This window comes from Ornithodoros turicata, chromosome 1 (assembly GCF_037126465.1).
Source record: "Ornithodoros turicata isolate Travis chromosome 1, ASM3712646v1, whole genome shotgun sequence".
Lineage (NCBI taxonomy): Eukaryota > Metazoa > Arthropoda > Arachnida > Ixodida > Argasidae > Ornithodoros > Ornithodoros turicata.
Window position 1 is genome coordinate 4,985,575 of NC_088201.1, and position 17,964 is coordinate 5,003,538.

Here is a 17,964-nt window from a genome sequence, read left to right on the forward strand (position 1 = left end):
TCAGGATATAAATAAGGCGTGTTTTTGTTTGAAACTGGATATGTAATGATGATAATGTTTTATTAGTGCTAAACAACGACCACAGCGGCCTTAGTATAGGTGAACATAGCGCATCAGACACATTGTCGCAAATTGCAGCATAGAAGCAGCCAGAAATATCACGCAAAAGAAACACAAAACATAAACTATGCTAAAAAATAAGAAAATGACAATAATTAAGAAGAAACAGTGAGGTTGCTGTTCGACAAACGCATGATTACTTTTGTGTGTGTTTGCGTGTGTGTGCGCGGACGAATAGGAAGGAGCAAAGAACCACTTGTAAACCGAGATCACAAGATTTGGCAACGATAATAAGATCATAGGGATAGAATGCACCTACATAAAATGATGACGGCTTGCGAAACGCAGCTCGGGGATGACAAATAACTCCCTGTGTTCGCATGCAAGCGTTATATGGAAGGAAGACGAGGTCCAAATCCAGTCTTCGCCGACACGCCGCAAAATTAGGGTCCGAGTAAAAGAGATAAGTACTGTACGACATATGGCAGACACTAATTTTAGCCAAGCTCCACGATGTTCATTGGTCATTCATTGGTGTATTTCGCAACTTTTTCACGTCAGTTGCTGTGCTATAAGTCCGCATCGTGATGCTCAACTGGTCATTGACAAATAAACTAAATGCAACGAATGAGTTCTAAGTTTGAAACAACGGATTTGAGCGGCACGTTGGGTGGATTGCCGTGAAAGCGCTCTCTCAAATACGTGATCGGCGGGACGATACAGCGAGAAGGATGAAAACTTTACGGCAAGTTGCCTCTCTTTCACAGTAACTTGGTTGTCGTGGCAGATTACCACATAGAATTAATTTCATTTTGTCTTCTCCTTTGACTTTCTATGCAGGCAGCTTCAAATCGCTCTTTTCGAACGGCGAAACTAGCACAGCACTGCTAGACGCTGCTGGCTGGTACCAGGGCATTACGCCGCGTTTCCCCTCGAGGGGCCGCTGCCGTCGATAGAAAACTCTAGCGCACGGTGCCCCACGAGGCGTATATTGAAGATCGGGAGCAGATACAACTTAGTGCCAAGCATAGAAATCATAAGGAGAGACTAGAAGCAAAGGCCTGAGGAGGAAAATGGGAGAGAGCAAAGGAGTTGAACGGAGGGACTTTCCTCCTCAACAGCAAAGCGCGGGCTTCGCCATACTGTAGTAGCCGAAGCCGACCGGAAGTGCATGAGCGCCAGATAACCAAGCCAATTCACAAAAAACAAAAACAAAAATGGCAGCTGGTGCAGGTAGAGCACTAGAAAAACGAGTTTCAGAGTACCGCCAACCGCTTGGCTTGACTTGACTTCACCTCACGTAACTAGGCAACGCCTCCATTTGCCTTCCACGCCAATATGGCCCGCTGCGTTAACGCTCTGCGACAAATTCAATTTGATGTAAACTCGCGTGAGACTACTTGTGCCAGACAATCCCAGACGATACAGTAACTACTGTGCGTACAGATATACGGATCTGGACAATTACCAAGCGGAAAAGTTTTCCTAGGTAGCGATAATATAATCTCAGTTATACGATAATTTGATTTACAAACACAGACGTTAGGCTGTAATTAGCAATTGCGAGTGATCAACCGCAGCATTACATGTATAACAGATATCCAAATGAATAAATAATTGGAAGGGATATGGCGCATCACGGTCACGTGGGTGGATTCAGCCAATAGGCATCGCGGCGGCAAGGGAAAAGGCTGGCGGTACTCTGAAACTTGTTTTTCTAGTGCTCTAGGTGCAGGTACGTATTCGTTTTTCTGCCTCCCGAATGTGCCTCTCCAAATATTGTACGCTGCAACGTCATGCTAGCCTTTTATGTCAGGTCTCGTATACCTGTTTCAACCGCAGGTTGTGCTAGCATAACAAATAATATCTGTAAACGTGTACGCTGCGTAATTTCTTACGGCCGGGGATGGAACGTCAATACTCAAATTTTCAGTGCGTGTTACCGATATAACTTGGACTGTGCAAGAAGTTTAGATATTGTAAGCTACTCTGTCATATTGAAAAATGCATGAACGGTGATCTGGGTTTATATGTGACCTCCATTGAGCTCTGCCTTCAGTAAGCAGACACACAGACAGAGGAAAATGGGAGGCCTTAAAGGTGATAGGTGCTGTCATAATTGTAGCATAAATTTTGAGTAAACGTTTGAGTAAACGCTTGGCGCCTAATATTAAAGGAGAATTTGCACATGTAACGAACATGACTGGTTGAACTCGTTTATTGGTCTTGTCGTGACCTCCGCCTCACTGGTTCATGAAGAGCACTTGTTTTGTCAGCTTGCTCATGATGTAGGCCTTCTGTGATTTCTCTGTTATTTTGCGGACTGTTCGTGCAGCCTCAACAGCAGGAACCGCTTCATGATCACTTTCACCAGTGAGATGATATGTTCGGGCTCAGATCTGTAGGTCCAATAGATGTTCTTCGTCTATGTAGTGGACTTTATGGTAGAGTTATGCTGCATTGTTCATGACAATGTGATTAACTAAAACAGACTCAATTCATTTTGACTTGAAGGAATTTCACCGCACGTATATACATGTAGAGACTGTGTTTTCAAATCTGTTGCTTGCGCGCTCTCATTTTCACAATTTTTTTAAATCCTAATTTCACAGGCTGTGGACACTGCAGTCATCTGCTCTGGAATGACATGAATGTGGCATCGTGCCTCGCATACAGGTGAAAGCGCTCATCACCTTCAGAAGAAGGTATCGCCAGGGTGTGGAGCCAAGCATTAATAGTAAAGCTTTGTACCACAGTACAACTAAACAGTTTTCAGTATTTGCTTATTCATTGTAATACCTATTTCCTAGGTGCACTTTACTGTGTGCTACAGTAAGCATTTAGTAACTGCAACAGGCAGTATCCAGCACTTCTTGTTTGAGCAAAGCAGTAATTCGACTAGTGGACTGCACTCTACAACAGAGTGAATATCCCTGTGCACCATGGTGTGTTTGAGTTGACCATAAGTTTCAGCTAATGTGACGTTTGACTGAAAGAGCATTCACTGTATAATGCTTGAAATTTAGGTATTGATTTTGAACTTGCACGTTAGTTACACCTCAGTCATAGCTATTGCATGTCTCTGACCTTAGTACTTTTCTGGAACTGTTACTTACTTGTACTATAACAAAAATATTCATTATTACTGCCTACTCCTGCCAGAGGTGACAAGATGTAATTATGTAAGTAAGTAAGAAAACAAATGTAAGTAATTATTTTCTTGACAGGCATTTCAGGCTGTCAAGCTTTCATAACAGGCTGTCCTGTTATTCAAAGGCCATACTACTTTTTGCATATGAAATAAATTGTAATGTACCACATCTTGTTCGAGTGTCATTCCTGCATATTTCATGGACGAGTGTAGAATGAACATCATGGACCCCCGACCAGTTGCAAACGCTGCCAACACCCCGAAAGTGTGTATTGAACTCTCTGCATCACAAAATGAAATTAATATACTACCGTGCTGCTGTCCTGTTTCCAGGAAAAAATAGTGGGGACAGCACCTGTCTTCAGGCATTTCTTGCTGTGGCTAAAGTAAAAGCATGAGGGCTCGAAGTGTTTGGCACATATCCTTTGAGTCCGAGAAGGATGAAAAGACTGCTCAGATACACTTTGAAACCACTGTCTCAAAAGTATGGGGTCATGGTGGGGAAACTTGTAATATTGACAGAAGTACGACCTATGGCACCTCAACAATTCCCATGGCCTATGAATAGAAATAATGATTTGATTATTTCTATGTCTCCAATAAAGGTGTCAGGGAATGTTAGTGCATAGTGACACTCACTCGTGGAAACATACTCCAGATATGGCAGAATGTCTTGTGTGACACCTTGAAAGCGCGCATGACATGGGCATGACTTGTGCCCGAAGCACAGACACAATTTGGGAAGCAAAACTCCAGATACTCCAGGTGCAGCAAGATTCGCAAGTCCACCAGCCAACACCAAACACGTTATTACAAATGAATAAATGCTGACATGACAACAACAGTGGGAATAGTGGGTATTGCCGGTGTACATTGAAGAACAATATTCACCGCGATCCTGCGGCCTGGGAAGCTTCCTTGCACTGGCTTCAAAACTGTAATCCACATCTCCATGGAAGCAGGCCATTACATTAAAAAGAACGAAAGTCACAGCCCCGAAGAATTCTCGGCGAGCTTGTGCTGTGAGGTACCACCTCTTCCCCCGGGGCGCCGAGCCCGTAAATCATTCCAATTCACATTATGTAATCTTTCTGCTGTCTTTGTTATTCCAGTAACACTCCCCTTTTCATATGTTGTCTTTTCAATGTGTATTAATTGTGTAAAAGGAAGAAAAACAAGTCGTCGCACCCAAAAGTTTAACGTAAGAGTGACGGGCATAGAAATCATAAGGAATCATCCTTATGATTCCTATGGTGTCAGGGCCCCATGTCTTTAGCGACGACAGAATGTACCTGAGGCGGTATGTTTGTTTGTGCGCTTACGAGGCTCTTCCGGGAGAGACAAATATTTTTCGGCTGCGGCGGCAGTCCCACAAAGGAGGGACCGCCAGAATTACCATCCCCAGGGTCAAACCAGTCTTTCAATCGTTTTATTACTCCGTCGGAGTTTCCCCTAATTCCACATGTTCTAACGTTCTAGTCAAGGATGTCTGCTCAGTTGTTTCAGCCGCGTTGTTTCTTGTGATGCAGCGAGCGTCAAAGTCGCATTCCGCGTAATTAGCTTTAACCGATAACCGCGGCCGGCTGTCGGCAATTCCGGAACCGAAACTCTGCTAGCTTCCCCTTGCACTCAAGGCCGCCTTTTCTTTCTAGAACGGGTGATTACAGCACGGGAAGGGCGCAGTATTACTTACTTCATGTTTATTTTATGCTTACTGCACATTTATTTCCTCTTAAATTGATTACAGTAACAATATTCACCATTGAAACCGAACAGCCAAGGACAGCGCGCAGACAGCTCTGGCACAATGCAACACTGGCCGCCACAATATGGCGCATCCCTCGTTTTGACGCAGAGCCAGCGCCACCTTTGCTTCTAGCCTCTCCTTATGATTTCTATGGTGCCAAGAGAACACCAGGAAGTTCAGCTGCCGAAGCAAGGGTGGATGTCCGCACCGCTCTTTCGATGTTCGCTTCCGGTGTAACAATATGCAGACTACGCGGCGTCGGTCAGTGATGCTGGACGATGAATGATGATGTCCCATCCTACAGTTGTCAATACGAATGATGATGAATGAAATGAAGGATTCCTACATCCTATCCTACATCCTGTCCCATCCTACATCCTACAGTTGGCAATACCAAATGAAGGATGATGAATGAAATGAAGGTGATCGCCGATAACAGCAAATTGAACGGAGTGCCCCTCCTACTGCTCCCCCGTAACTACGCTGTGCTATTTTTGAACCGTGATGTGGGCAAGCTTACGCTTGTCCCATCCTCCAGTTGGCAATACAAAAAATGATGGATGTAAATGGTGTTGCCATTCCTTTGGTTTGTTTAGAAACCAACCTCACCGTAGTTACGGTGTCTAAGGCACCGGTTGGTATGGATAATGCGCACATTGTTTCAGTGCTGGGCCAGTACGGCACAATTGAAGGACATCGTCCGCGAGACATACGACCATTCGGAACTCAATTTCATAGAGACTGGTAACCGCCGTGTGGTTATGGAGATGAAGTGTCCGGTGCCAAACTTCATCCGCGTTAGGGGTCGGCGACTTATATTTCGCTATACCCAGGCATGCGTAGAACTTGCTTTAGGTGTGGGCAGTCAGGCCATTTTAAAAAGTCCTGCTCGGTGTGCTCTAGGTGTGGGGAGGTAGGTCATATGCTACCTGTGAGACACCCTGCCGTAGGTGTGGGGGAGACCATGCTGCTAAGTCGTGCTCGGTGAAAACCTGGGCGTCCCGTGTGGTGGGCATTCCAAATGCCTCAAAAACCGGTGGCGCTGGGACTGCACCAGCAGAGAATGCGCCTTTCTGCGGATGTATAATGTCGGAGGTCGCGGATTCTGTGGCATTGAAGCCTGCAGCTGTTGCCGCTCCTAACACAGTGGATGGGGTGGAGGCAGGGATGTCCTCCGTAGTTTCTGTGCCGCTTCCGAGCGACTCAAGTGAGGATGAGTGTGACCATGATAACTGTGATGCAGTAGGTGGCGAGAAAGTGCCTCCGGGAGCAGTGCCGTGTATGCCAAAGGGAGTCTGGCCATTAGGACCTCAGAATTCCTTTAGGTAACCTTAAAAGAACCACAGCCGGGTCTGAGGTCCTGAGGTAGAGCCTCAGGATTTCTTGAGGTAACCTCACAAGAACCACCGGCAGTTCTGAGGTAACCTCAGACAACCTCAAGATATCCTGAGGTAACCTCAGGATTCTGGGGTAACCTCAAGACGTTTTTCCAATAGGGGAGCGTTGTTATCCTACCTTTCAGCATAGTGCGCCTCTAGTGTAAAGGAGCCTAGGAGGTAGGAGCTACAGGTAGCTCTCCTGCTTGATCACGATACAACAGCTGTCTCAGTTTGTTGTGCTGCTGTAGTTTGTTGTAGTTTGCTGCTGCCATGTCTTCGTGCCACCTGTAATTACGCCACCCAATGAATACCTTTTTTTTTTTCAAACAACAGCTGTCCTCCTTGATGACAATACACACGCATTGTGATAGCTTGATGACAATACATCTTTGTCTAATTCATTTCATTGTGTCGCTGGCGGCCTGTCGTGCCCCTTTGATGTAACATGATCGCCATCAACCCTCTACTCGAGAGAGACTGTGCTCGCTTTCTGTTACATTGGCATTGCCCAATGGATGCCCTCCACATGTTTTTGCGTTCGCGGACGACCTCTCTGTGATTCTTTCTCGCGAGTGCTCCCTAGGGCCTGTTTTGAAGGCGTTCTTAGATCACGGAGCTGTTTCAGGGGCAAGACTGAATAGATCAAAGAGTGCAGCACTGTTTTTGAACCTCCAGCCTTCCTGCGGTGCCCCTTTGCGTGTTTCCAGTGAGACCAGACGTCAAAATTCTTGGTGTGACTTTTGATTGCAGTGGCATATCTAGTGTAAATTGGCCACGTGTGTTTAATGGTTGCAGAGCTGTCCTGCGGCAGCTTAAGTTCGTTGATTTTCCCTCACGTTTCGCGTTCACCTGCTAGTGGCCTGGTATGTACTACTGTCGCTTGTGGTTCCTAGGCGTCGTTGCTACGCCGCCACCACTAATCCGTACTGCCATCACCAGGCACGCGTTCCGTTTTCTCTGGGGCGGTTCGGTGGAGTGGGTCGCGAGTTCCCGCTTGCATCGTACACGTGACCAGGGCGGCTTAGCCTTGCTCGACAAGTGACTTGCACTTCAGTCGCCCGTTTATTTCGAGGCATTGCACACTCCCGAACACCCAGCGTGCCCACTAATGCAGTACTCTCCGGGATGCGCCACCAGGTGGTTCATTGAGAGCCCTAGGTTTCGGCCTAGGTCCGAAGTTCTGCCTCATCAATATAGTGACTCTGTTGATGTTGTAAGACGTTTACGACTCCAGCTTCCTGACGCTGACATGCAGTTATGGGCCGTCAGCGATTTTTATACAGCTATCAGGGCGTCGCAGTCCGGTCCCGCAGTCCCTTCGGTGTCGACGAAGCTGTCTTGACGTCGAATCACTGCGGGCTGGCTAGATGCCCGCCGCGCAAGTCTTCAGTGGAAGCTTGCCCACGATGTTCTTGCCGTCTTCATATTTCTCCTTCTGACGGTTGCCCGTCTCGCGGGATGTGTGCAACGGCCGAGCACTGTTTTAAGCGTTGTCACGTTCCTCTTTTGCTGTGGCGCAGGTTAATGCAAGTATTTCAGCTCTCGACTGTCTCCTGGGCCACCGTGCGGTTCCTAGAACCATTGCCGGTTCCGGGCACCCAGCGTAAACAATTGGCCTTGTTAATTACGGAGATGAACTTTCAAATTTCGATCCGTCGTTGCAGGCTGGCTTTCGGTGGCCCAGTCTGAGTCGCAGCTATATTTCAGGCCGTCAGGGCAGGTCTTCGTAGCCACATCGCCCGTGAAGAAGCACTGTATAGGGCCTTCCTGAATGCTCACGCCGCTGGCTGACGTCTAGTCGACTTTTCCGTCACGCTCAGGGTGAGTGGCAAGTCATGTTCTAGCCAGCTTGCTAGGACTGTGCTGTCCCGCAGCGACTCCCTCGTGTTTGGATTGCTGGCATGGTATGGGCAGTACGAAAAGCAAACCCTCCTGGAGAGTGTTGCTATCTAGCTTGTGGGATTGTGACGTGCAGTTAGTGTCAGTGCCAAGGGGACTACCTCCATAGGTAGCTCTCCTGCTTGATGACAATACACACACTGTCGAATTACACATTTTTTAAATGTGACGTAGGCAAGCATTCGCTTGTCCCGTCCTACAGTTGGCAGTACGATTACAAAATGGTGGGTCACGTCCCTTCTGATTGTAAATTTTTATGCACCAGCTCAGATGTGCTGAACGGGCCGAGTTCGTTCGTAGTCTTGACTGTTTCCCAGTAAACCAAATATGTCACAAGGATATCCTGGGGAAGAACTGAATTTGACATTTGGATATCCCAGGGATGTTCGTGAATGTCCCGTTTACGTGCGTGCGACGTCCCTGGGAACAGACTTTCTTCCTCATTTTGCAGTCCGGGGGACGTCCTATGAACGTCTCCGTTGGATATCTGGATGTGAATGGGACGTTTATCGTTCTTTCTGGGTAATTCTAGCCTAATAGTTTCTTAGGTCTCCCTTCAACTCCGCGTAAGCAGTGGAGGGAGACGAAAGTGAGCTGGTCGTGTGTTTGTGTGTTGTGTTTTTGCCTAGCGTTCTTTTGATGCTCTCCCACTGACTCCACTGACTATCGACTCCTATTCAGCGTCGTTCATCATCTCATCATCAGGACGCATCTCATCCTATCCATTGTGCCTTCTGGGGTAGTGGGCCGCACCTCAGGTGGCGAATTTCCCCAATTCATCGTCATTAATTAATCTGTTGTTGTTGTTCCTTGCGATGGTGCACGCTTTGCGTATTCCGGAACACAAGAACGCAGACCTGTCATTCACTTGGATGCGAGGTTTTGCAAACAAACACCAGCGAGCAGACGACACACAGAGGCGGAGAGAGAGAGAAAGGTAATGAGATTCCCATTTTTAAACAGGGCGACAAGTCGCCTCTCTTAAATTACCGTCCGATCTCCTTAACAAGCATATGCTGTAAAATTCTTGAACATGTCATCTATTCGGCTATCTCCTCTCATCTTGAAAATAATAATTTTTTCTTCAAGCACCAGCACGGTTTCCGCAAGGGTCTATCGTGTGAAACACAGCTGTCTTTGTTCAGCTCGGACGTACATTCTAATATGGTCCGGGGTAATCAAACAGACGCCATCTTCCTAGATTTTAAGAAAGCGTTGGATTCTGTTTCACACTGTGGCCTTATCCATAAACTGTCATTACTTAATCTTCACCCGGATGTTGTCCAGTGGATCCAGTGCTATCTTTCCGATCGAACACAGGTCACACTTGTAAACAACTCCCTTTCTTCCTTTGTCCCTGTTTCTTCTGGTGTTCCGCAAGGCTCTGTTCTTGGACCCTTTATGTTTCTTATCTTCACTAACAATCTTCCAGATTCTTTAACATGATCTGTCAGACTCTTTGCAGATGACTGTGTTGTTTACAGACCCATCCACACTCATTCCGACCATCTGGCCCTTCAGCAAGACCTTGACTCCAGTACTTGCATGGTGTTCATCATGGCTTCTTCCCCTGAACTCTACAAAGTGCCATCATCTTCCTTTTTCTCGCTCTAAAAAACCCTTAACGTTCCAATACCACATTGGACACACTCCAGTTCCCTCTTCTTCCTGTTACAAATAACTAACCTCTCCTGGGCTGACCACATACACAATGAAAGGCAACTTAGGCAATTTGAGGCCTTGTTTGTATCTGTCCCTTCGATGTTGTTCCAGCCTCAGAACATCAGTTTCTCTCTTGCACATACACAATATCGTGAATAATGCTAACCGCACGCTCGGTTATCTTCGACGCAATCTAAAACAGGCACCGACCGATGTGCGATTACTTGCTTACAAAACATTAGTGAGACCCAAACTAGAATATGCCTCAACCATATCTGGGACTCCCACCAAACTGGTCTTATATCAATCTCCTTCAATCTGTCCAAAACCGTGCAGCTCGTTTTATTCTCTCTGACTACTCCTATCCTTCAAGCATTACATCTCTTAAGTCGTCAATTCATTTGCCTCCGCTCTCCCTTCGTATTTTGTATTCTTATTTTCCCCGTACTATTGATGCTTGGAATGACCTTCCCCAGTCTCTCGTCTCAGTCTCTGACGCTGCTATATTTCGTAGCAGGTTGTCTATACACTTTGGTTTTTGATCTGGTTGTTGTGTTTGGTTTTTTGCCGCCACTACCGCAAGTTCTTGCTTTTATGCAGTGATGGCCAGTAGTTAACCACATGTAATTAAACTGCCTGATTGTAGTTAAAAAGTAGTTATCAACTACTTGCAGTAATGTAGTGGCAACTACTAGTTAAACTACTATTTCGAGTAGTTAACTACAATAGCTAGGTTACTGCAGGCGCCAACTACTTCCGACTTTGCCGCAAGCTTTACGGCACGATTGTGCTTCCGACTTTTACCTTGAGCTACTTGTTTGATGAGAACGGAGGTGCAGAGCAATAGACGATTTCAGAAATTGCATGGATGGCCCACCAGGAAGCGCCCTGTTGCGGAAGCCCCGCTGCACCTTGGGATTTAGTTTTCATGAGTCAGAGAGAAGAACAAGAGCGCAGACGGTTTCGGTTTTCTCTCTCCTTCACCTCCTGCACCTTCGAGCAACAGGCAGAGGAGCACGAATGTAAACCATTTCCCACGACGCATTGCGCGATGCGCGTGACTTGGGCGACGGAGGGCCCCCGTGCGGAGCACAAGGGCGATATCTGAAATCGCCTATTGTGCCGTGCATGTGCACTAAACCTTCACTTGTATCACTGAACATGAACCGGCAATCCAGAAGATGTGGGTTGGAGTCCTACAGCTAGCTAACCTTTTCAGTGACTTTCATCTTTCTCATCTTTCATCTTGTATCACTGCTTGTGATTCATATTTAGGTGTCCAATTAAGATCACTATAGTATGGGATTGGTGTTGATGGACAACGTTAAGTAGTTAGAGATGTAGTTAAGATACATTGCAGTAGTTAAAGAAGTAGTTTTAACTACCTCCCCTGAAAAGTAGTTCAACTACTAGTTAAACTACTCCATCGCGAAGTACCTAGTAATTCTAGTTAAACTACCGTAGAAGTAGTTAGTGGCCATCACAGCTTTTATGTACATTTAGCATGTTCTTATATGTTTATGTGTGAGTTTGTTCCCCCCCTCATGTAACGCCCCCCGAGGGCACTTGAGGTACGATCATAAATAAATAAATAAATAAATAAATGGAATTGCAGGTGCCCGTCAGAATCGCGGCCTGCTCCATCTGAGAAGAACTGGAAAAAGAAGCCTGAAAACACGCCATCTATAGTTGGTTCTCCAAATCTCTAGATGGCGTTCTGACACTGGACACCGGCAAAAGCACATGCTGACAAATGAACGTCATTTACGGTTATCGGTTTTTGTAGCTGTTGGCCCGATAATCAATGAGAAGTGTAGCTGTCGCAGCAGAACATGCTTTCAGTTTATGTTTGTTGCCGGGTGCCCTGTGGCATCGTGTAGCAGGTCTCTATAGCCTGACGGATGTTGAGTGGAGCACAGTTCATGGTCTGTACCCCCTCCCTGTCTCGCTGCGGGATAGGCGGCATTTTGTGCTCTTGGTGGTCGAAATCAACTACCAAGTGTGGATTTCACGCTGTCGACGAGTGCACGCGCAGGAGAGCCGCAGTGTGCAGGAGGTGATTCGGCTAGTTAACGCCGGTATTCGCAAAGTTCTTTGCAGGGAGCGTGCGGTGCTTGGAGCAGTTGAGTTTCACCGTCGCTGGATGACCTCTGACATCCTCTTCAGGGTGGACAATGGCAAGTTCCATGTTAATCTATGAGATGTCCACATCCTCGTGTTGTTCTCCCACTTGCAGCTTTCCAGTGTCATGGACTGTTGCATGGCGAAACGGACACGTATAGCAATCTCTGACCAGCCTTAGTCGCTGGGTGAGAGTTGGTATTCAGAATGTTGTTCGAGTCTATTTGAGATGCTGCAGGAAGCCTGCCCCTGTGGCCGGCCTTCCATTTGATGCCAATACACTCGCCGGGGCAACATCGCTTGCGGTGTTGTTTCCGGGAAGATTTTTTCTAAAGAAGCTGTTTGTTATGTTATAGTTATATGGGAGCCAGTCCTTGTGACTGGCTTCTGAGGGATCTTTGGCATTGGCAGTTCCGTGGGACTACCTGCCTAGCATTAGTTGAGCCTGCTCTTCGTTTTTAAGGCGAGAGCAGTACCATTTTTGAAATTGATGTGGCCAAGCTTTCGCTTGTCGCATCCTACAGTTGGCAATACGACTGGCCTTCCGCCAGAAACATCATACGGGGTCAAGGCATTCTTCAGCTGTGGCTCGCCTCAGCGGGCTGGCACAGGCATTTTAATATTTCCGTCTTTTCAGGGCTCCATCCGGTGGTTTAACATCGATATGGATGGGAGGGTGGTATCTTTGGAGCTTCAGCTTGACGGCAAATCATTTCGTATCGTGAATGTTTATGCGCCTGTACGTCGTAGTGAGCGATCGGACTTCTTCCGTCGATTGGGCACTTTTCGTTTTTTGCAGCCAAAATTGATACTTGCTGGTGATGTTAATTGCATGATCGACCGCCAACACGGTAGGCAGGCCTGTAGAGAACTGGAGCGCCTTGTGAGCGCCATTGGCTTACAGACGCCTGGTCTCACGTTCATGGCGACAGAAACGAATACACTTGGGTCAACTCCCGTGGCCATCACAGTAGGCTGGATCGCTTCTATGTGTCTCCGGGGATGCTAAATTCTGTCTCTGGGTGCAACACGAAACCGGCCGGGGACCTCACTGATCATCATGGAGTCGTTTTATCTTTGTCTGGTCTGAAGAATCTTCGCACCGCTCGCTGCCTTTGGCGATTAAACGCGTCTTTGCTAGAAGACCAAGAAATTAAAGAAGATATGCAACATTGGCTGTCGGAACAATGTTCCGTACCCGATTTTTGGGCCCGATCACTGGGAGGCTTGGAAGCTGGGAGCCGTTGATCCCTTTCGATGTTGGGGTAGACGGCGCGCGCGTGAACACCGGGAGTGTAGAGACGCACTCAGGCAGGTCTTAGCTATTCTACGCCACTCTGGCTCTCGCAGCCATGACACTGCATCTGATATAGCGGATGTGCAGAGGCGCCTGATGGCCATGGGAATGCGCTCCTGGCGCAATTTCGCAGCGCAGCGAAACGTCGAACGCTGGTATCGGGAAGCATATACTGCTCCCGCTTACTCCTCCGGCGCAATGTGGCAGGAAACTCGGCCTCGGATATATCGCCGTTGTCCGGTCAGCTGACGGCTCACTTCTCACAAAACCTGATGACATTCGAGCTGCAATGCGTGAGCATTGCACGGCCCTTTATCAAGAGTCATCATCCTACGAGCCGGTGGTTAGCCCAGAGTGCCCACTCCCGGTGAAACAAATGCAGTTCGCAGACTCAGGGCCGCTCACGCAAAATGAACTTTTTGCCGCTGTTTCGTCAATACCGAACGGGAAGTGCCCCGGCATCGATGGCTTCCCAGTCGAGTTCTACGAACGATTCTCGAGGGTAATTGACGGTGACCGTGGGGTTTCAGTACATTTTGTCCAAACACATGATCCAGTTCTTAGAAACAAATAGCAGTATATGTAATAATCAACGTGGCTTTCGTCGATCGCGTTCAGCGGTTGGTCAGTTGATTAGCATTGTCCATGACCTCGCGTCGACCGTTAACAAGAATTACCGACCCCAGTGTCGGTACTCTGAGGGCGTTTATGTTTATTCGCTCGGAGCAGAGCCCGAGCTGAGCGGAAGTGCGTCACCGAACCGGAAATCGATCGGTCGGGTGTAAAGCGAGGAGAAAATTAAATTCCATACGGCGACCGAGCGACAACGGCTTTACGCTTGCGCAGTATCTATTGCTGTGTCGTCTGCTTCCGTTGGTGTTCGTCGTAGGGCACCGTTTATGTCTTAGTGGCTTGAAGGTTTCACTTCTGTCAGTTTTTCTGATTTTATGTTCCTTCTTTTTTTCTTTTTGTACATCATTTCATGTTTCATTCCATGTTGCACGTAGTGTGTGGAAGACGACGACGACGACCGATTTGCTTGCCGTTCACGCGGGGCCACTCGCGCGTTCGTCCATCACGACGCTGGCTGCAAACTCTGCATCAAAGCCTGTGTTACATAAAGTTTCTCGACATCTGTCAGAGTGTTTTGCATTTTCAAGCACTAATTCCACAACTGGTTCGTGTGGTACGGCGGTCTAGATTATCTGGATGAAAGCCATCTCAAAATTTCGAAATAGCCGCCATCTTCTAGCTCAGGAATTGTGGGAAGGATCTGCGAGCTCACCCTCCAAGCTCCGAGCGAAGCGAGCTGCCTCGGAGGTGACTCTCGAGCGAATATCCAAACACAAAGCGGGCGGATCTGAGCCAATTCTCATACGCTCACGAGACAGATCTGTGACGACATATCCGCTCCGAGCGCCTCCGGGCGATTAAACATAAACGCCCTGAAGCGAAGCTTACTTAGTGACTCTAGGGTAGGCTACTACTGGCTACACAAGAACTACTGCTCTCCGCTCTCTCCGGTAGCTGAGCCAATGATCATTTCGAAGTTTCCAAAGCACAGCTGTAAGGCAGCACAGCCAAAAACACAGGCGGCTGATGTGACGACACCGGATACAGTTGAGCAACGCGCTGCCTGGCCGGATCGGAACCGCACAAAAAGGTGCTGCTGGCAGATTCCCTGCGCTAAGAAAACGCCACGCGAGATAATTGCTACGTTTTCACAAAGCGAACACAAGTGTTAAGAACCTGAGCAAGAAATCTGCCAGGAAATGACCATGCGAATTCGCCATTGGTTTTATGCTACAAACTATATGCACGCATCGAGCTACTGTGATGCGCGGTCGAGGTGCGTTCAAGTACCTCACTGGTGATGTGCCGAAAACGTTGCTTTATTTCCCCGATATGTGATACAAGTGCAAAGTGAAACACACCAATGCTCCTGAGAGCTATCCGTCGCAACAGAGATAACAGAAACCATCAAAGACATATTGCAGCAACCGTCCGATACAATCTTCCACACAAAACCCCTCTGCAAGTTATTGCCCAGCATGCGTTTGATGGTTGCTACTCAGTACACGTGAGGGAATCGTTCAAAAGGCTCCCCAGATGAGAGATCTACTCCTTCATCCACTGGACGCTGTTTCTCCCATAAGGTATTCACAATGCCTTCTAATCGCTCATGTTTCGGCGCTGTAGTAGGCGTGGACAGCGCTTCGCTTGTAGCAAGCACGCGAGGATCTTGCTTGTCCGCAACGTTGAGATGCAGCTTAGAGGAACGGTGGAGTGCTTGGAAAGAACCTCCCAGTGCTTCTAGACCAAGAGGAACCTTGCTGGTTGATGTTGTCTGGAACCGGTCAGGTTTTGACGGAACAGGAGATGCTGCAGCATCCCTTGTGCTGCTATGATTCCTGTCCACGGAATGCGCCAGCCTCTTCTGGTGATCTCTGATGTACTCTTGAAGAGACATGCGCGTTGAAGGTGTCTTAGAGCTAATCCGCTTGTTGAGTGCTTCGCGTGCCCGTAATTCATTTTTACGCGCGATGTAGCCGTGCAGAAAGGCTGTCAAGATTGCAGCACCAGTCCTGCTCAAGGAGGCAGGCTTCTTTGCTTGACCTGGGTTCTGCTTTACTGTCAACTGGACCTGGTTTTGACTGACGGACACCCGGCCCCCAAGAGAAGTTACAGAAATACTGTGCGAGAGCACGCTCACTTGGGAAGTTTGACTCTTTTTCTTCCCGTCCATGGATTTCTGTCCGGTGCCGTGAGCTGCACGAGGAACAATGCCGGATTTGCACCGTGCCATGTCGCTGTGCACAGACTTGGTTAATGCATCAAACGCTATCCGTGAGGTCGATGAACCCGGCCCGGGTGTAGTGCCATCTGGATGCCGACGTCGCCCAAGAATGCTCGGCAGTGCTTTCGCATTGTGTGTACTCGAACACTTTGTACGCTCCCTGAGATTAACTGCTCCAGAGCGGCGTTCCTCAGTCATAACGTGCGAATCGGTCAGTCTTTGCACATTACGACGGGATCTAGCACTTTGTGTGTCAAGAAAGAGCTTCTTACTTCCTGAACGAGGTAAGTCAGATTCGGCGACACGCTTCACCCCACCACCAGTGTGGCCAGCATGGGCTGCAGTGCAGTCTTGCAAGACGTCGCTGTCCATGCGGAGCAGTCCGTGTCTGTCCATGAATTTAAGAATCCAACCGTAGGAAACTTGAAAGTCCGCAGGAAGGCTGAAGCGGCTCTGCAGGAAACGTGCGTGTCTATCAACATCCAACCTGACAACCTTGCAACCTCGTCTCTGTCTTTGTGCCACGTACTCCAAGAGGTAACGTTCGAAGACTTCTACAGACAGCGTCTCACATACCATACAACTCTGAACGCGAGGTACCTTGGCTGCTGTCCGCTTCAGCATTTTCAAACGCTCCGAGCGTCGAACGGGAGGCATACCGACGGGTGCTGAGACGTAGACACTATGGAATGATCGTTTGGAATGGAACTTCGTTTTCTTCCTTTCGAGTATGCACCACAGTATGACATTCTTTTTCCTTCTTTCCTTCTATGAAAAATAGCTGCTAGGAAGGAAATTGAAATCTTCTCCCTAGTAGAAATTTGGGCTGGAATACCAAGTGAATTCATTTGGGAAACAAAATGGTCTTAAGTGGACCATTTCAAAGTGAAGTGTTTCCACCTGACTGGCAAATGGCTTCCAACTTGTTCCAACCGTGCTCCAGTTGGCCAGCAAATGGAAATCGGTAATGGCGCCCGGACCTCCCTGCCTGAGTTGAGATGGAATCACCCACGTAGTCAACAAGTCAACATAGATGCTTCTTCGGACTCCTTTAGCCGATGTGAACGGATCTTGTACAGGGTGTTCAAAATTGAGCTTTCACGAGCGCTACGCAAACACAGCGATGACAGGAAACCGGATGATAACTTTACGCTACTTGTATAAGAAACAGGTGCTGCTAATTATGTAGCACCTGTTTCTTACTCAAGGAACAGAAAAAGTAGTACCAGTTTTCTTTTGTTCGCCTATTTATAAAGTGCTAGTGAAAGCTTAACTTTGAACACCCTGTATAGACGACGAAACCGTGATGTGGGATAAACGTTCACATCTATTCACCCGGAGAAGTTCGTGTGTCGCCACCTCGCGGGGAGTAGCCCGTGACGTCACGGATTGGATGCGAGGCAGGAAAGCAGACGACGCATAGCATAGTACTTGTTTCGCGTGTTCGGCGTTTGCGTACAACTGTGCTGGTACGACTCTGATAATAGCTTGACTCACGCGTGAAATACAGAACCAAAAGGACGTGGACGAGTAAAAGAAGACAAAATTGCATTTGTATTGTGACACCTTCACGGGTTTATTAATAACGGTAAGTCAGCTGCCTATACTATAGGGATCCACATCCGTATAGCAGTCATTCCATAGCTCTGAAAACCGTCCTCGAGAGGGTCTCTTTCCTACCTATCCTGCAGGATACGCCCCACATGGTCCGCCGCTTTGTTACCCATCCCTCCGTGCCCCCCACGGCCTTTCATATCCCTGCTTGACGCATGGTCTTTGAGACAGGATAAGGACCTACAAAGGGCGAACAGGAGCCCGGTAGGCCGTTGCGCACCAGGACGAAGTCTCCGG

General features: G+C 47.9%; 1 protein-coding gene across 2 annotated transcripts; it reads right to left on the reverse strand.

Annotated features, from left to right (window-relative positions):
- Window positions 1–15,192: 15,192 nt before the first annotated feature.
- On the reverse strand, window positions 15,193–16,819 carry LOC135396772 (uncharacterized). Of its 2 annotated transcripts, none has more exons than XM_064627935.1 (2): window positions 16,690–16,819; window positions 15,193–16,566 (listed from the first exon to the last, which is right to left on the reverse strand). In XM_064627935.1, exons 1-2 carry the CDS (start codon window positions 16,768–16,770, stop codon window positions 15,388–15,390), a joined length of 1,260 nt encoding a protein of 419 aa, XP_064484005.1. In that variant the 5' UTR covers window positions 16,771–16,819; the 3' UTR covers window positions 15,193–15,387. The 2 variants fall into 2 exon arrangements, with proteins under 2 accessions (XP_064484005.1, XP_064484012.1); XM_064627942.1 differs by having other exon boundaries at window positions 16,714–16,818.
- Window positions 16,820–17,964: the final 1,145 nt, after the last annotated feature.

What these genes read in the sequence shown, in the direction of transcription:
- LOC135396772 (XM_064627935.1), bottom strand. Translation starts at nt 16,770, where the DNA reads ATGCCTCCCGTTCGACGCTCGGAGCGTTTGAAAATGCTGAAGCGGACA. An exon ending in CTCGCGTTCAGAGTTGTATG is followed by an intron (nt 16,567 to 16,689) that starts GTATGTGAGACG and finishes CGTTTCCTGCAG; the next exon opens with AGCCGCTTCAGCCTTCCTGC.